This window comes from Carlito syrichta, unplaced genomic scaffold, assembly GCF_000164805.1.
Source record: "Carlito syrichta isolate Samal-C Ts95f unplaced genomic scaffold, Tarsius_syrichta-2.0.1 Scaffold301934, whole genome shotgun sequence".
NCBI lineage: Eukaryota > Metazoa > Chordata > Mammalia > Primates > Tarsiidae > Carlito > Carlito syrichta.
This window is the reverse complement of record NW_007246030.1, coordinates 40,522-57,734: the sequence shown is the minus strand read 5'-3', so window position 1 is coordinate 57,734 and position 17,213 is coordinate 40,522. Positions and strand designations below refer to the sequence as shown.

General features: G+C 42.5%; 1 protein-coding gene across 1 annotated transcript in view; it reads right to left on the bottom strand.

Annotated features, from left to right (window-relative positions):
• Positions 1-17,213, bottom strand: part of LOC103258013 (tubulin-specific chaperone D) — a 141,256-nt gene that overhangs the window by 90,019 nt on the left and 34,024 nt on the right. The window contains exon 7 of the mRNA XM_021711211.1: positions 12,407-12,412. Coding sequence (XP_021566886.1) covers positions 12,407-12,412 — 6 coding nt within the window. The remainder of the gene's footprint in view (positions 1-12,406; positions 12,413-17,213) is intronic.

Genomic DNA, 17,213 nt, shown 5'->3' with positions numbered 1-17,213 from the left:
AGAGTGAGACTCCAACTCAAAAAAAAGAACAAACTAAGATGATGGGAGAGTTTCCCCAATGCAGGTGTCAGCGTCCACACAAGTAGCAGCCTGGCAGGGGGTGTCAGTGAAGAAAAACCCACACACACCTGACTTAAACCAACAGGGAGCTTAGCCATGGGACCTTTTTTTAATTATTTTATTTTAAAGATGTGGGGTACAATTCAGAATTAGGCATACAAATGGTCATCATACAGGTAAATTTTGAGCCTCCCTTTGGTCCCCATTTTGCCTGGTTTGAGATCAGGTACTCTTGTTAATGTTGTATTCTTCCCCTCCCTCCCCTGGCAGTATCCCACTATTGCCAATCCCTTCTTAAAGTATTGTGGTAAATATTCAGGATACACTTATGAGTGAGAACACATGGTACTCAGTTCTTTGCTTCTGTGATAGATCACTGAGTATTATAGACTCTAAATCCATCCAAGTTTCTGCAAAGTTCATGTATGCATAATATTCCATCATGTATATGTACAAGGTTTTTTTATCCAATCCAGTTTCAATGGGCAGCACAGTTGTTACATGTTTTTGCTCCTGTAAATAGTGCACCAATAAACATTCGTGTGCTGGTATCTTTTTTTGTAGAATTATTTGAATTTCTCTGGATACATTCCCAGTAAGGGGATTGCTGGGTCATATGGAAGGTCAATTTCGAATTCTTTTAGAAATCAGCACACTGTTTTCCATAGGGGTTGAACTAGTTTGCATTCCCATCAGCAGTGTAGAAGCATTCCCTTTTCTCTGCATCCTTGCCAGTATCTGTTGTTTTTTGTATTATTAACGATGGCCATTATTACTGGGGCCAGGTAGTATCTCAATGTGGTTTTGATTTGCACTTCTCTGATGATGAGTGAGGCTGAGCACTTTTTAATGTGTCTGTGGCTGCCTGTATATCTTTGTTTGAGAAGTGTTTATTCATATCTTTTGCCCACTTTTTAATGAGGCCGTTTTTTTTTTTTTCCTTTCAGCACATTTGAGTTCCTTGTAGATCCTGGATATTAGGCCTTTGTCAAATATACAGTTGGCAAATATTTTTTCCTATTCTGTGTACTGTCTCCTAACTCTCCAGATGTTTTCTTTTGCTTTGCAGAAGCTTTTCAGTTTAATGAGGTCCCACCTGTCTATCTTATCTCTTACGGCATGGACATCTGGGGTTTTGGATAATTGGTTGCCTACTCTGATTCCCATAAAGATGTCTCCTGTGTTTTCTAAAATTCTTATAGTTTGAGATTTTGCATTTAGGTCTTTGATCCATTTAAGTAGGGGTCCTGTTTCAATCTTCTGCAAGTGGTCAGTCAGTTTTCCCAGCACTATTTACTGAACAGATTCTCCTTTCCCCAGTGGTTGTTGATGGAGGCTTTGTCAAAAATGAGTTGGTTGAGAAATTGAGGTTTTGCTTCTGCAATCTCTATCCTGTTCCACTGGCCTATATGCCTGTTCTTGTACCAATACCAGGCTGTTTTGATTATTGTAGTCTTATAGTAAAGTTTAAAAGTTTAAATGTGATACTCTCACTTTGTTTCTTTTGCTGAGGATTGTTTAGGCAGGACCTTTAAATCATAGCTTTATAAAACTCTACATGAAACACTGATGATAAATGATAAATAAAAAAATATAAATGATAAAATTTAAGATGAGCTATAAATAACAGAAAAGACTAGAAAATTTTAGATATTTTTATAAATATTGCATTATATATAAACCTAACATACATGATATATATATATATATATATACACACACATAATTATATATACAATATCTGGCTTTGACAGAGGAAAAAATCCAGTAAATGACAGAACCCGGGTGAAAAAGTAGAAAGAGCTAAAGAAGTTACCAGTACTGTAATTCAGGGAAAAAAAGAGAAAGACAGTATAGAAGAGAAGAAATAGAAACAAAAAGAAAAAATAGAAACAAAAAGAGAATTCTAAAGAAATAATGACTGAGAATTTTCCAAAACAAATGAAAGACACAAAAAACATAACTGCATAAAGCAAGGTAAATGAAAAGAAATACAAACCTAACTACATCTGCACAATATCAGAAACAATGAGAAGAACCCTAAAAGCAGCCACAGAGAAGAGGCAGCTCACATAAAGGAGCACACTCATCAAGAGCAATGTTGAAGCAGACACGGTGGGAACCATGCTGCAGAAAATCTCTTTCTATCTAAAATAGCACCAACAAAACCACCTTCAATGAAAGCTAAAAAGAGATTTTCAGACAAACAATAACTGAGAAAGTCTGCCACTAACACACCTTTGCTGAAGGAATCTAAAAAACCAAAAGCAGTAGAATTATCCCAAAGGGAAGTTCCGAGATGTAAAAAGGAATAGTAAGCAAAAGAAATTCTGCATATATGTAGGAAAGTCTAAAAACTGTCTTTACAAATAATAAAGGTCGATGCCACAGTGCCTCTCACCTGCAGTCCCAGTACTTTGAGAGACTATTACTCAAGCACAGAAGTTCAAGACTAGCCTGGGCAACATGGCAAGACCCAGTCTCCAAAAAAATAACTAAAAATTTTTACTATTAAAAAATAATACAGGTTGTGTATCCCTTATCCAAAATTCTTGGGCTCAGAAGTGGTTTCAGATTGTTTTTCTTCTTTTCTTTTTTTTGTATCTGCGCATACATAATGAGATAGCTTGGGAAAGTGACTCAAGCCTAAATGTGAAATTTATTTGTTTCATATACACCTTATGTACACTGCCTGAAGGTAATGTTACATAATATTTTAAATAATTTTGTGCATAAAACAAAATTTCTGTACATTGAATCATGAGAGAGCAAAGGCATCTCTATATCAGTCACTCATGTGGACAATCTGTGGTTGTTTGGCATCATGTCATTCCTGACTCTTAATTTATATGCTACTGATAAGCAATCATTTTCTTATACTTAATCACACATAAGTACTTAACAGTAAAAAATATGACATACCATTAATACAGTGAAAAAAATCACATGTTCAGGGTAACTGAACAGCCCAATGGCATCACCAAAATAACTGCATCAGCTGTCAGACAACAGCAATGACAAATAACAGTGGCTTTCAGTTCTACCTACAATGCTGTGTTTTGATTAAAAAGATACTGTACACTGCATTTTATTTTTTTGGGTGAGAAAGAACAGCAGAAGCAGATGAGGAACCAGGAAGTGGGACCTCTAGGGCTGAGGAAACATTTTGCCAGATGGCTTTCTTAAAATAAAAATTAAAAATAATCATTATCCTCATTAACAATGGTTTGTGTCTTAGAAGTTTCCCTTTGATTTTATAAATTGACATTATTTCTTGGTCCGTTATGAATGCACACTGCTGTGGTCCTTCAGTATGTCCATCATACATTTGCACCATGTCGTCCATAGGCATTTTCTGCAGTGTTAACAATGTTAATAAATTTATCCACTGCTTCATCCTCACTACTATCACAACCACCTTGATTTACAACCATTTCAGCTATTTCACCATTGGTCAATAAATGAACAAATGGAGCTTCGTTATCAATATTAAAAACTTCTTCTAGCTTACTGGCCTCTGAAGGTATATTTTTTACCTACATAAGGAGGTCAGACATCATTTTTTTCCTCCTTTGACATAAAAATCCTTCAAAGTAGACCGGGCACGGTGGCTCAGCTTGTAATATCAGCACTTTGGGAGGCTGAGGCAAGAGGACTGGTTGAGCCCGGGGGTTCGAGACCAGCCTGGGCAACTTGGTGAGACCTCACCTCTACAATAAATCACAAAAACTGGCCAGGCACGGTGGCGTGTGTCTGTAGTTCCAACTAGTTGGAAGGCTGAGGTGGAAGGATCACCTGAGTCCAGCAGGTCAAGGCTGCGGTGGCCATGAACGTGCCACTGCACTCCAGCCTGGGCGACAAGAGTGAGACTCCAATACACACACACAAAAATTCTCCAAAGTTACCACTGTTTTCATCATCATCACTGAACACAGTTGCATGGTAGTGCCAGGCATCACAACTGTGTCCTTAGCTCCTGTGTTTCAAGTGCTAGCATATACGGTACCCTTCAAGCTAAATTCCCTTTGAAAATCTTCCACACCCCGTCCCTGTACATTGCTGCTAGGGTGCTGTTCAAGAAAGTGTTTTTAAGCCGGGTTCGGTGGCTCAGCCTGTAATTCCGCGCCTTTGGGAGTGGATTGCCTGAGCCCCTGGGTTCGAGATTCGCCTGGGCAACTTGACGAGACCTCATCTCTACAATAAATCAAAAATTAGCCGGGCGTGGTAGCATGTGCCTGTAGTTCCAGTACTTGGAAGGATCGCTGGAGCCCAGCAAGTCAAGGTTGCGGTGGCCGGGAGCGGCCACTGCACTCCAGTCTGGGCGACAGAGTGAGACTCCAACTCAAAAAAAAAAAAGAAAAAGAAAGTATTTTTATAATATTTACTCTTCATTGGTCTAAGGATACCTGGTCACACAGCTGATTTAATGAAGTCAAAATTTTGGGAAAAGTACATGACACATACATTATTTTTGGTGGGAATTTAAGCTGAAGGGTGAGCAGAACAGTTGTTAAGGAATAACAAACTCTTGTAGCTGTTGTCCAGTTTCCTTGCAATAAGCACATGCCACTGGTATAAAATGTTTGTAAAACCAATCAGAAAAGACATTCCCAGTGATCCTTGCCTTTTTGCTAGCATAACAATGAACTGATAAGAAATTCACTCGTGCAAGCAAGAGGATACAAGCTTTTGCCTACCACAGCAAGTTTACACTCATGGGTGTCTGCTGCATTAGCACATCCCAGCAGTTAATGTGTCCTTGGCATCCTTAATGTCTATAGGATATCTCAGTTACTGTCTTTCTGGGGCAATAACACCAAAATATTGATGTTGCATCAGCATTACAGACTTATTCTGACATCAGATTTTCATCAGTGATGACTTTGGAAAACCCATCAATATATTTCTCTTCCACTTCATGATCAGCAGATGCTTTCAAATCTTTAAAACTTTAATGTTTGTCTTTTCTTAAATTTCTACAACCAGTCTGTTGAATATTAACAGTTCCCTTCAGTTTTCAGTTCTCTGTGATAGATCTTTGCTTGTTTCAAGATCAGCACACCATTAAGTGTTTAGCTTTATGCAGTGTTTTTCTATTTTTCATTAACCTCTGTTCACCACTTTCGGCATAGAACTTAAACAGTTTATCCTTCTGTTTCCTCAGATCATAAGTGGTGACTAATCCATCAACATATTTTCTGTAAGACACTTCATAATTACATTGCTGTCCAGTTTCTCCAACAGCTAGACTTTCTGTACTATTAATACTTTTTCCTCTTTTTCTTATCACTGTCACCCAGAGGAGTATCCACAGTCACTTGACATTATCTTTATACCACAGATATCTTTATACCACAGAGCAGAGAATAAGCAAACACATGAGTAATGCACACAGGTATTGGCCCCATGAGTGGCATCGTGGGGAACCTGCTGTTGGCACATCTGGCCTGTACATATATTATTTTACTGCCCTTTGTGAGCATGCTTGAGTGGAGGAAACTGGGTATGTGTGGAAAAGATATATCAAAGCTAAAGGAGTCTGGGGGGATCTTTTTTCCTGTGGGGACACTGAATCAACTGTGTGTTGAGCAACTATGAATTCACTGTGACCTGTCATAAAAAGCTAGGTGTGGAATTTTCCACTAGTGGCATCAAGCAGGCACTCAAAAAGTTTCAGATCTTAGATTTTCAGATTAGGAATGCTCAATTTGTAATGTCTAATAGTTAACATAAAGAACTAAAAACTTGACAATTACATCAGGTAGAAAGTAATCAAGGTTAACATCTATTGTGTATTATTTGGAGGGTGAGCTAAGAAACTGTCAAATAACTGTATCATACTCATAAACCTAAAGATTACCCTTAAAGAAGAAATGGGATATATAACTTCCAAACCAACAGAGGAGGAAGATATGGGTTGGGATAGGGAGTGGTGGGACACCATATAAACCACAATTTTTAAAAAGGCAATAACAATTTAATTTTTAAAGAATATAAAAAGCAATTCCAACAGTAAGATGAGAGACAAACCCAAGCTTTTCAGTACTTGAATTAAATGTAAATGGTCTAAGCTCAAAGAGGAAATCAAAGAGTAGATTTTTATTTAACATACATCTGAAACCTAAGAATATGAAAAGATTAAAAAGAAACACAATCCATCATAACCTTTCATCTTAGCAGGGCACTCTGCATCACCAACAATGAAACAGAATGTGTAGTACATACCAAACATCATCCTGAACTCTCACTATACCTTAATTCTTTAATCTCCAAAAGAACCCTATGTTCTAGTCCTAGGTCTATACTCAAGAGAAACAAAAACTACATCCATACAAAACTTGCACATGAACATTCATAGTAGCTTTATTCATGACAGCCACAAAGTGGAAACAACCCAAATGTCTATCAACCGATAAATGGATAAGCAAAGTGTGGTGTGTGAATGTTGTGGTTTGATCTGTGTACCCCCTGCAAAAAATTTCATTTGTTGATGTCCTAACACCCAATACCTGCAACTGTATTTGGAGATGGGGATTTTAAAGAGATGATTAAGATAAAATGAGGTCAAATGGGTGGTGCCCTAATTCAACATGACTAGTGTCTTCATAAGAAGAGGAAATAAGGACACAGACATACAGACAGAGGAGCAACCATGTGAAGATAGCAAGAAGGCAGCTGACTGCAAGTCAACAAGAGAGGCCTCAGAAGAAAGAAGAAACCAAGTCTGCTGCCAACTTGATCTTAGACTTCAAGCCTGTCGAACAGTGAGAAATAAATTTCTGTTGTTTCAATAGAACAACCCAGCTCGCGGTTATTTTGTTGTGGCAGCCCAAACCAAACTATACCACACAATCAAACGCTCTTCATCAATAAAAGGAAAGAAGCACTGATAGGTGCTATAACACAGATGAACTGAGAAAACATTAACCTCAGTGACAGAAGCCAATCACAAAGGACCACATATTATATGATTCCATTTATAGGAAATGTCCAGAACAAGCAAACCTATACAGATAGAAAACAGATTAGTGGTTGGCTAGGACCAAGGAGGATGAGGGGTTTAGGGGTGTCAGCCTAAGGGATATGAGGTTTCTTTTGGAAGTAATAAAATTTTTCTGAAATAGACTGTGGTGATAGCTGCACAACTCTGTAAATACACTACCACAGAATTGTATACTTTAGTGGTGAACTGTATGGCATTTGAATAATGTCTTAGTAAAAACCACTTAAACACTCTATGAGGTAGGTAGTAACTGTCCCAATTTATAAGTAAGGATACTGAAGCCCAGATGAGTTAACTTTCTACTTCTACTTGAGTCAATTTTGATAAATTACATTTTTCTAGTAATGTCTATTTTGGCTGAGCTATCAAATGTATTGGCAAAAGATATTCTTTTTTTAATTTTTGTTATAAAGATGTGGGGTACATTTCAGGGTTAGGTATATAAACATTGATCATGCAGTTACCCTTGTTGATGAGGGTATGCCCTTCCCTTCCCTAGCAGTTTCCCTCAAGTGCCTATTCCACTCCCCTTCCATGACAGTTTTGTTTTTAATCTCTGTAGCAGCTGTATTATTGCTCCTACAGCTTAATATTGTTTAGTTATGCTTCTTCTTGTTTTCTACCAATAAGCCAAAAGTTTATCTATTTAGCCCTTTCAAAGACTGATTTTTGGCTCTGTTTATTCTTTCTTGGATCTCTGTTTTCTATTTCCTTCATTTTTAGTGTTATGCTCATTGTCTTCTTTCTACACCTTCCTTTATAGCTTGAGCCATCTTTTCTGCTATAAGCTTTTAAGGTGAGGTCAGGAACAATTCTGAAAAGGCCAGAGAATTAGTATTTCAGGCTTTGTGGGCCACAGCAGTCTATATCACATATTCTTCTTTGTTTTTGGTTTTTTTTTTTTGAGTTGGAGTCTCACTCTGTCGCCCAGACTGGATTGCAGTGGCTGCTCCCAGCACCGCAGCCTCGACCTGCTGGGCCCGGGCAATCCTTCCGCCTCAGCCTTCCAAGTAGCTGGAACTACAGGCGTGCGCTACGACGCCCGGTTAATTTTTGATTTTATTGTAGAGATGAGGTCTCTCCAAGTTGCCCAGGCAGGTCTCGAACCTGCGGGCTCAGGCAATCCACTCAACTCGGTCTCCCAAAGCACTGGGATTATAGGCTGAGCCACTGAGCCCAGCCAGTTTCTGTTTTTCTACAACATTTTTGAAATGTGAAAACCAGCCGGGCGCAGTGGCTCAGACTGTAATCCCAGCACTTTGGGAGGCCGAGGAGAGCGGGTTGCCTGAGCCTGCAGGTTCGAGACCAGCCTAGGCAACTTGGTGAGACCTCATCTCTACAATAAATCAAAAATTAGCCGGGTGTGGTAGCGCGCCTGTAGTTCCAGCTACTTGGAAGGCTGAGGTGGAAGAATCGCCAGAGCCCAGCAGGTCAACACTAGGCTGACCGTGAGTGTGCCGCTACACTCTAGCCTGAGCGACAGAGTGAGACTCCAACTCAAAAAAAAACGTGAAAAACATTCTTGGCTCCAAGACTGTACAAAAACAGGCCAAGGCCAGATTGGGCCCGCGGGCCATAATTTCACAACTCCTGTTTAAGGCTTTAAATTTCCTGTACAGCATGCTACTAGCTGCATTCCAAAATTTTAAATATGAATAATTTTGTTACTGTTCACTTTTATTTTAGATTTCTATTGGGATTTCTTATCTGAGTTGTTTTATTTAGAAATCCATGTTTGTTTTCCAACTAAAAACTAACGGCTTATCTTTATCTTTCTGTATCCAATCTTTAATTTCACTGCTTTGTGATCAGAAAATATAGTCTATATGCTAATTATTCTTTGCTATCTCTCAAGACTTGTTTTTAATGGCATAGTAAATGTACATTATTTATAAATGTGCCTCAAATGGCTAAGAATGTATATTCTTCAACTGCTAGCTGCAGGATTCTATATAAATCATGTAATCATACTTGTTAGTTCTATTGTTCAAATATATATACATATTGCATACAGTAATATGTGTGTATGTATATATACACACACCTATCTTCACTACATATTTTGTTTTCTAATTATCGGTCATTGAGAGAGGTGTTTTAAGTTCTCAAGAGGATACCTGGTTTGTCCATTTATCTCTGTAACCCTATTAATTTTTGCTTTTCATGGTCTTAAGCAGTAATTTAGTTACCTGTATCAGTCAAGAATCGCCACAAGTGCCGCGTGAACTCAGTGCAGGAATGAGAGCTAATGAGGCCCTGGGAGCTAAGTGACCAGTCAGTCTATACACATCTCCACAGGAACGCAGGAGGCAGCCAGCAAGCCAGCCTCAACACACAGCCCAGAAAGGCACATCCCCAGGATCTGCCTCACAAGCACACCTGTGGCCCTGGCCTTGCTTCCACCTCCAATTCATGCACAACCCTCTCTTGGAACCACCAAGGAAGGAGATTCTGGCAGTAGGTCTTGCCTGGCCAAGCTGACACAACACAGAGCCACCACGGCCTGTGGCTGTGACCTGTGAGAGCAGCCTCAGCATCGCAGCATGGAGACCAGGAGGCGAGAGGCAAGAACAACTCACATGGACAGCAGCACTCCCTCCCCTCTAGGGTAACTGTGAGGATCCACAGTCATCAAAGTGCCTGGAACAATGCCTAGTACACAGTCATATGTTCAGCGGAGAACAAGTCTTACTTTAATTCTTACTCTCAGAACTTGAAATTAACTTGAGATAATAACCTAAAAAGACACTATCAAAAAAGAGGTTTAGGTCAGCCATCGTGGCTCACACCTGTAATCTCAGCACACTGGGAGGCCAAGTCGAGAGGACTGACTAAGCCTAGGAGTTCAAGACCAGCCTGGACAAACTGGCAAGCCCTCCTTTCTACAATAAATCAAAAAGTTAGCCAGGTGTGGTGACATGCACCTGTAAGTACAGCTACTTGGAAGGCTGAGGTGGAAGGATTACCTGAGCCCAGCAGGTCAAGGCTGCAGTGGCTGTGAGTATGCCATTGTACTCCAGCCTAGGCGACAGAGTGAGACCTTGGCAACTTGGCGAGACCTTGTTTCTACAATAAATCAAAAATTACCCGAGCATGGTAGCACACATCTGTAGTTCTGGCTACTTGGAAGGCTGAGGCAGAAGGATTGCCAGAGCCCAGCAGGTCGACACTGGAGTGGCCATGAGCGTGCCACTGCACTCCAGCCTGGGTGATGGAGTAAGACTCCAACTCAAAAAAAAAAAAAGAAAGAAAAAAAAGAAAAGCCATCAGGATGCATACAGCAGGAAGGAGGGCAAGAGGAGGGCAGGAAGAGAGTAGGTTGGGGGGGAAGTGGCCCCTGTTCAGCCATTCTGTTCAGTTCCATCAACCTCTTGGAACACAGAGGCCTGCGGAGGCAGTTGACCACAGCAGCTCGGCAAGTTCCCAGAATTCTTTCTCCCACTTACCTTTTGTCAGTTCATGTCTATCTTGATTGTTATATTTTTCACTGATTTTATTTGTAGAATAAAAGGAAAAAAAGAAAAAGAAATCTGAGTGGTTCTTTTGTTTGCTTGTTTTTTGAGTCAGGGTCTCACTCTGTTGCCCAGTCTAGAGTGTAGTGGCACAACTGCAGCTCACCACAGCCTCAATCTCCTGGGCTCAAGCGATCCTCCTGCCTTAGGCTCCCAAGTAGCTAGGACTACAGGCATGAGTCATCACACCCAGTTCATTTTTTTATTTTTTGTAGAGACGGGGTATAACTATGTTGCCTAGGCTGAACTTGAACTCCTGGGCTCAAATAATACTCTTGTCTCAGCCTCCCAAAGTGCTGGAATTATAGGTATGAGCCACCGTGCCCGGTTCTGAGTGTTAATTCTTAAAACTGGCCAGGTGCAGTGGCTCACACCTATAATCCCAGCACTTTGGGAGGCTGAGGTGAGAGGATTGCCTGAGTCCATAGGTTCGAGACCAGTCTGGGCAACTTGGCAAGACCTCATCTCTACAATAAACTTAAAAATTAGCCAGGCATGGTGATGCGTGCCTATAGTTCCAGCTACTTGGAAGGCTGAGACGAAAGAATCCCCTGAGTCCAGCATGTCGAGGCTACGGTGGCCATGAGCATGCCACTGCACTCCAGCCTGGGTGACAGAGTGAGACTCCAACTCAAAAAAAAAAAAAATTCTTAAAATTGCACTTGTCCTTGTGTAACTAAATGACTTCTATACATGACTGTGAACATAGAGATCTACATTAAAAGTCCTCTTCTCCACAGTACATACCCCATAAGGAGTAGAGTCATGTAAGCTGTTCCTGGAAAACTACAATGCATCTGAGTCAAGACAAGTGAGAATTCTGAAACACAAGACACTTTATTGTAGGGGTGGGGAGAGAAGAAGAGGTGAAGAAAACTGTGGGAATCCTTAAACTTGGCCCAAGTTCACAAACCTGAACTGAGTTTCCCAATCAAAGACAAAACAAGTCATAGCTCAGGGTTTCGAGTTTCCTTCAGACACAGAAGCTACAGCGCCAATCAACACTAGGAGAAGGAGGGAGTGGGGAGAATCCAGGATCCTGTTTAAACAGATACAAACAAAAAGCCTTTCACCCTGGCTCTGACTTCTGAATGCATATGCAGAGCCCTGAGGAATCCCACTTCCATGGAAGCCCAATCTACTCTGTCTATTCCCTAAACAGATTATGGGGGAGGAGCCAGAGGATGGTGTGCCAGCACAAAAGCCACCCACAGGCCACATAAGACACCATCCACAGGGCCAGGCCAGCACCACCCACCAGATGAGCTGGCCTGAAGGAGCCTTGGTAGTAAAAAGGGGCAAGAAAGGGGCTACTTTCTCTATTCCCACCCCTCTAAAAAAATCAGTTCCAGTTCCATAAATATTCAAGAAGCATGATGTGAATAACAAAAACATTAAAAATTTCAGGACCACATTACACCTCTCAGCCTTCAGGTTATAAGGAAAGCCCTCTACTTACTGGCAAATGTCCAACAGGAAACCCCCTAGATACTCTCACACACTACGGCCCTAACTCACAATGGCCAAATCAACTCCATTTGCATTTCTCTGTATCATTAAACTGTTTGAAACAATAAATAAAAGCCTGATGATAGTCTCAGATTTTTTTTTTTTGATTTTGAGTCTCACTCTGTTACCCAGACTGGAGTGCAATGGCCACTCCTGGCCACCGCAGCCTCAACCTGCTGGGCTCTGGCGATCCTTCTGCCGCAGCCTTCCAAGTAGCTGGAACTACAGGTGCGCGCTACCACACCCAGCTAATTTTTGATTTATTGTGGAGATGAGGTCTCGTCAAGTTGCCCAGGCGGGTCTCAAACCCGCGGACTCAGGCAATCCACTCACCTCGGCCTCCCAAAGTGCTGGGATTACAGGCTGAGCCACTGAGCCCGGCCAGTCTCAGATTTTTTAAAATGAGAATTCAAATACATCCTCAGTGCCTGGGGAAGACAGACGGCTGGGGAAGAGGTGCCCCAGGTAGGCCAACCCTACTGCATGCACACCACTTCTGAGGCAGGCGGCAGGTGAAACCCCAGGAGCTGCGGGACCTGGCCTGGTCAGTGTGGCCCAGTGACCAGAGGCCCAAGGCCTAGAATGCAGTTCTAGGCAATGAGGGCAAGTCTAGAGGAGGTGGCCCCTTCTCAGCCATTCTGTTCAGTTCCATCAATCTCTCAGAACACAGAAGCCTGCAGAGGAAAGCAACCACAGGAACATCTGGGGAAGGGTGCAACCTGCTCCTGGTCAGCTCTACAGTGATGGTAGGGCGTGTTCAGGCCTGGCAGGCAGCTTCTGAGTAGCCTGAGGGCAGGGCCTAGGCCCTAAGCCAAGCCAGAAAGCCTTTTAAGCACAATTCAAAAATCCAAGAAAGTCTTTTGGCCCTTCACTTGGTCTCAGACAGACTTGCCACCCAAAGGGAGAAAGGGAATTGAATGAAAGGATGAGAACACAGAGGGTGGTGGAAAGGGACGTGAAGACACAGGCACTTCAGGGAATGGGGCCGGCCACCCCCATCTCCACCTGTGGCCAGTTCATAAGCAGGACTCTGGACCCTCTCACTATGGAAATCCCAATCAGAAAAGAAAGACTATCAGGAAACCTAAGAAAGGTACTTCATACCAGGAGGGGGAGGAGAAAATACATAAACCTCATTCAAACAATGTGGCCATGGCTAAGCAGAGCAGGTGGTGGGCTCGGCACAAGATAAGTATGGAGCAAAGCAGAGTAAAGATGGGACTCGGCCTAGAGCTCCTCTGCGTTAGGTCACTCCTTCTTTTAAATGCACAGTGACCAGCTAAGATTGGGACAGACTCCCCTGCCCTGCCCCCCAGAAGCCTAGAATCTGATCAGTAAGGGAAACCACAGCCCACTGGCCACCCTCACTCATATCATCCCTGCCATCCTGCCCAGAGTCTCACTACGAGGGCAGAGCCCTAAGATATAGTGGTGAGGTTCTCTCTACCTGAAAACCATACCCCTAAAGCCAGTTCCCCAGGGCTACCTCAAGACCTTCATGGCACTCCCACCATGAGCACACCCCCGATAACAACAATCAGATTGGAAAGCTGATACCAGAGCTGATACTCTGGATTTTCTGCAGCTTTCATTTCCTTTTTCTCTTGCTCTGGACGCAACTTCCGATCAGGAACACAAAGGATTAAGATAAAATCTTGCAGTATAAAGTCAAAAAGGTGATGCCCATCCTTCATTAAAGGTATTCTGTGGAAGAGGCATCTCGTCCCCACTGTGCAAACGCCAGTGACGAGGGATGTTATGTGAACTAACATATCTGATGCTCTGAGCACACCTACAACTCCCTTTCACAGATAGAAAGACCAAGGCCCAGGGATGTCAGTTACCTGCCCAAGTCACAGAGGGAGAAGACGACAGAGCAAAGACTTCAGTCTCACAGCCTAGCCAAAAAGCACACACTCAAGAGGGGGATGGGAAGAAAAAGAAGGGGACCAAAGTAAGACACAGAGAAACATATGCCCGGGGGCCACATACTATGAATCACCACCCCCACCTCACCTCAAACGTGCCCCCAGGGAGAAAGGCCCTGACAGAGGCTGGCCATGCTGGCGCCCCCATACCCAGCAGCACCTGTCTGGATCCAGTTGTGCTCTCCGCTCCCTGTTGCACATACATACATTCACACACACACACACACAGGGACCAGTGCCACTGTCCCAAGAGCAACTGCTGCCCCGGATGCTCCTCCTTGATGCCCCTCCCTCTTCATCAAGGTCAGCACCCGCAGGAAGGCATTTCCTCCACCATCTGGAATGACTGCTCTGTCGCTCTCCAGGTTGGGTGCCTTGGCCAAGTTACTTAACCTGTGTATGTTGAATTCTGCAAGCCAGGTCATGGCAGTTTCTGTGATTAAATGGACAATGTAGGTGGAGCCCTCCGCACAACACCCCACACTCATGAACACTAAGGAAATGTCAGTTGCCACTGCCATTATGCTTCCTGAGATTTGACCTTCTTGGTCAAAAACTTAATCACAAGACTTACGGGTAATGCAGTGGGTAGAAAATACAAATAGTGGATTAAATGCCACTAAAAACAACAGAAAAGGACTTTTTCCTTTTTCAAAGTCTAAGCTACAGGATCAAAGAGGACAGAGAAGGTGGCAACAGGAACATTTAGGAGGCTGAAAGAGCATGGACCAGTGGCAAGGGTCTTAGACCCAAGAAAGCCCAGCCCACCAGAGCTCCCCTGATCTACATGACAGAATCCCTAGAAGCCTCAAGACCTGCAGCACCAGAGAAGTCTGGGGGTAGGAGTGGGGATAGGCCTAAACCAAGGAACACAGATGAAGCTCCTCCCACCTTTGCAGGAGACAGAGTTGACTCTCATAAGGTGGTCAGCAGAGGGCTCCCGGAAAGCAGACTTGTCACACTGAAAGCACTTGTAATCCCAGCTACTTGGAAGGCCGAAGCAGAAAGATCACTCGAGGCCAGAAGTTCAAGTTCTGCCTGGGCAACGTAGCAAAAACCTCTTCTCTTTAAAAACAAAACAAAAAACCAACAAGGAGAATACCCACCCCGATCCCCTGCCAAAAAAAAAAAAAAGCAAAAAGCAAAAAAAAAAGCCTATCATTAACTCCTCAGAGAGGGAAAAAAAGCTACTACAACCACTGCATAAGAGTAAGATAACAGCAGGGCTCAGTGGCTCAGCCTGTAATTCCGCACTTTGGGAGACTGAGGGGAGTAGATTGCCTGAGCCCGCGGGTTTGAGACCCACCTGGGCAACCTGGCAAGACCTCATCTCTACAATAGATCAAAACTAGCCGGGCATGGAAGCATGTGCCTGTAGTTCCAGCTACTTGGAAGACTGAGGCGGAATGAGCCCAGCAGGAGACCAGCAGGTCAACCGGAGCCCAGGCTCGACCGGAGCCCAGCAGGTCGAGACTGTGGTGGCTGGGAGCGGCCAGTGAGACTCCAACTAAAAAAAAAAAAAAAGAGTAAGATAATAAAAAAAAGAACACTCAGAACAAAAACTCTTGGAAACCAAATACAGCAGAAATGAAATACTTAACAGAAGTGTCAGAAGATAGTGTTAAGGAAACTAAACATACTAAGGATAAAGAAAAGAACCCACAGATGAGAAACAACTGCATATTAAGAATCAGGAATTACCATTTATACAAAATTCTAGAATAGGTAAAACTAACCCATGGTGCGGGGGTGAGGGGGGATCAGTAGTTGCCACAATCTTACAAAGAAAGAAAAGGCATAATAGAACTTTCTGGGGTGATTATAATGCTCTGTGTATCTTGATAGAGGAATACACTTGTCAAAACTCATTAAATGGTACTCTTAAGATCTGTGCCCTTCACTGAATGTAAATCTTACCTTTAAAAGAAGAAGCAAACTAATAACAATATGCCTGCTGAAGTGCTTAGGGGTAACGTGTACTGATGTCTGCAACCAACTTGAAATGCAGCAAAATAAATAAGATGGATTGATGGACAGAAAAAGGGAAGGAAACATGGATAGTTGTATGTTAATTATAGACTCTAGATGTTGGATATATTAGAGTTCACTGCAGTATCCTCACAACTTGCATATTTAAAACTCTTCAAATTAAAATATTAAGGAAAAAAGAATCAAGAACCAGAATGGCATCAAGTTTTAACAGCAGGACTAGAAGATTTTTTTTTTTTCAACAGCAGGACTGGAAGCTAGAGGACTAAAGAACACTTTCAAAGTTCTGAAGGTAAATGATTTCTGGTCTAGAGATCTATAACCAGCCAAATTATCAATCAGGTCAAAGGATAGAATAAAGATATTTTGAACTATTCAAGGTCTCCAAAAATATGTTTCTTTCACACTCTTTCTCAGGAGTCTATAAAAGGGATATGCTCCATGCCAAAATAAAGGATTAACCTTAGAGAAAAAGATGACATGGGGTCCAAAAAGCAAGCTTTCCAACACAAAAAAGAGGTAGAAAAAGTCCCCTGGGTAATGGGGAAGGTAGGTATGGAGGCAAAAAGAGCAAAGACAGCTCAACTCTCATTTTCCATAAAGGAAAGTCAACAGACAATACCTAAAACTGGGAGTGGAGAGGGGGACAGATGGAACAGAATTAACAATAGATTAATATTCTTTGAAATCAAGGAGGCAAATATCAAAATATTCTGCTACAGAAAGTCAAAATGGTGCTTTTGGGCAGAAAGAATGGACATGCAGACAACTGGCACACCTCCCACTGACAGAGTCCCTCAGGTCCCCATGAATCTAGGCTGGCATGCAACTGCTGGCAAGTAGAGTCTGACAGAAGTAATGCTCTGGCAATTCACAGCCCAGCCTTTTGGAGGACTGGAACCTCCCACCTTCTCTCTTGTAGTCCTGAGCCTTTGTAAGACCAACCACCCTAGGGAGCCTCTGAAGTGGTACTAAATGGAGAAGGAGGAGGGCCAGGTGAACCCAGACTTCCAGCTGTCCCCTCTAGGACGCAAGCAGGTGAATGAAGATGTCCTGGAACCTTCAGGTCAGTCAATTGCTGGCTTAATACCACTGAGTAACCCAGTTGAAGCCCACAGACTAGAAGCAGCACCCAGCTGAACGCTGCCCTAACTTCTGACCCACAAAATCACCAGACATAATAAAATGGTGGTTGTTTTAAGTCACTAAGTT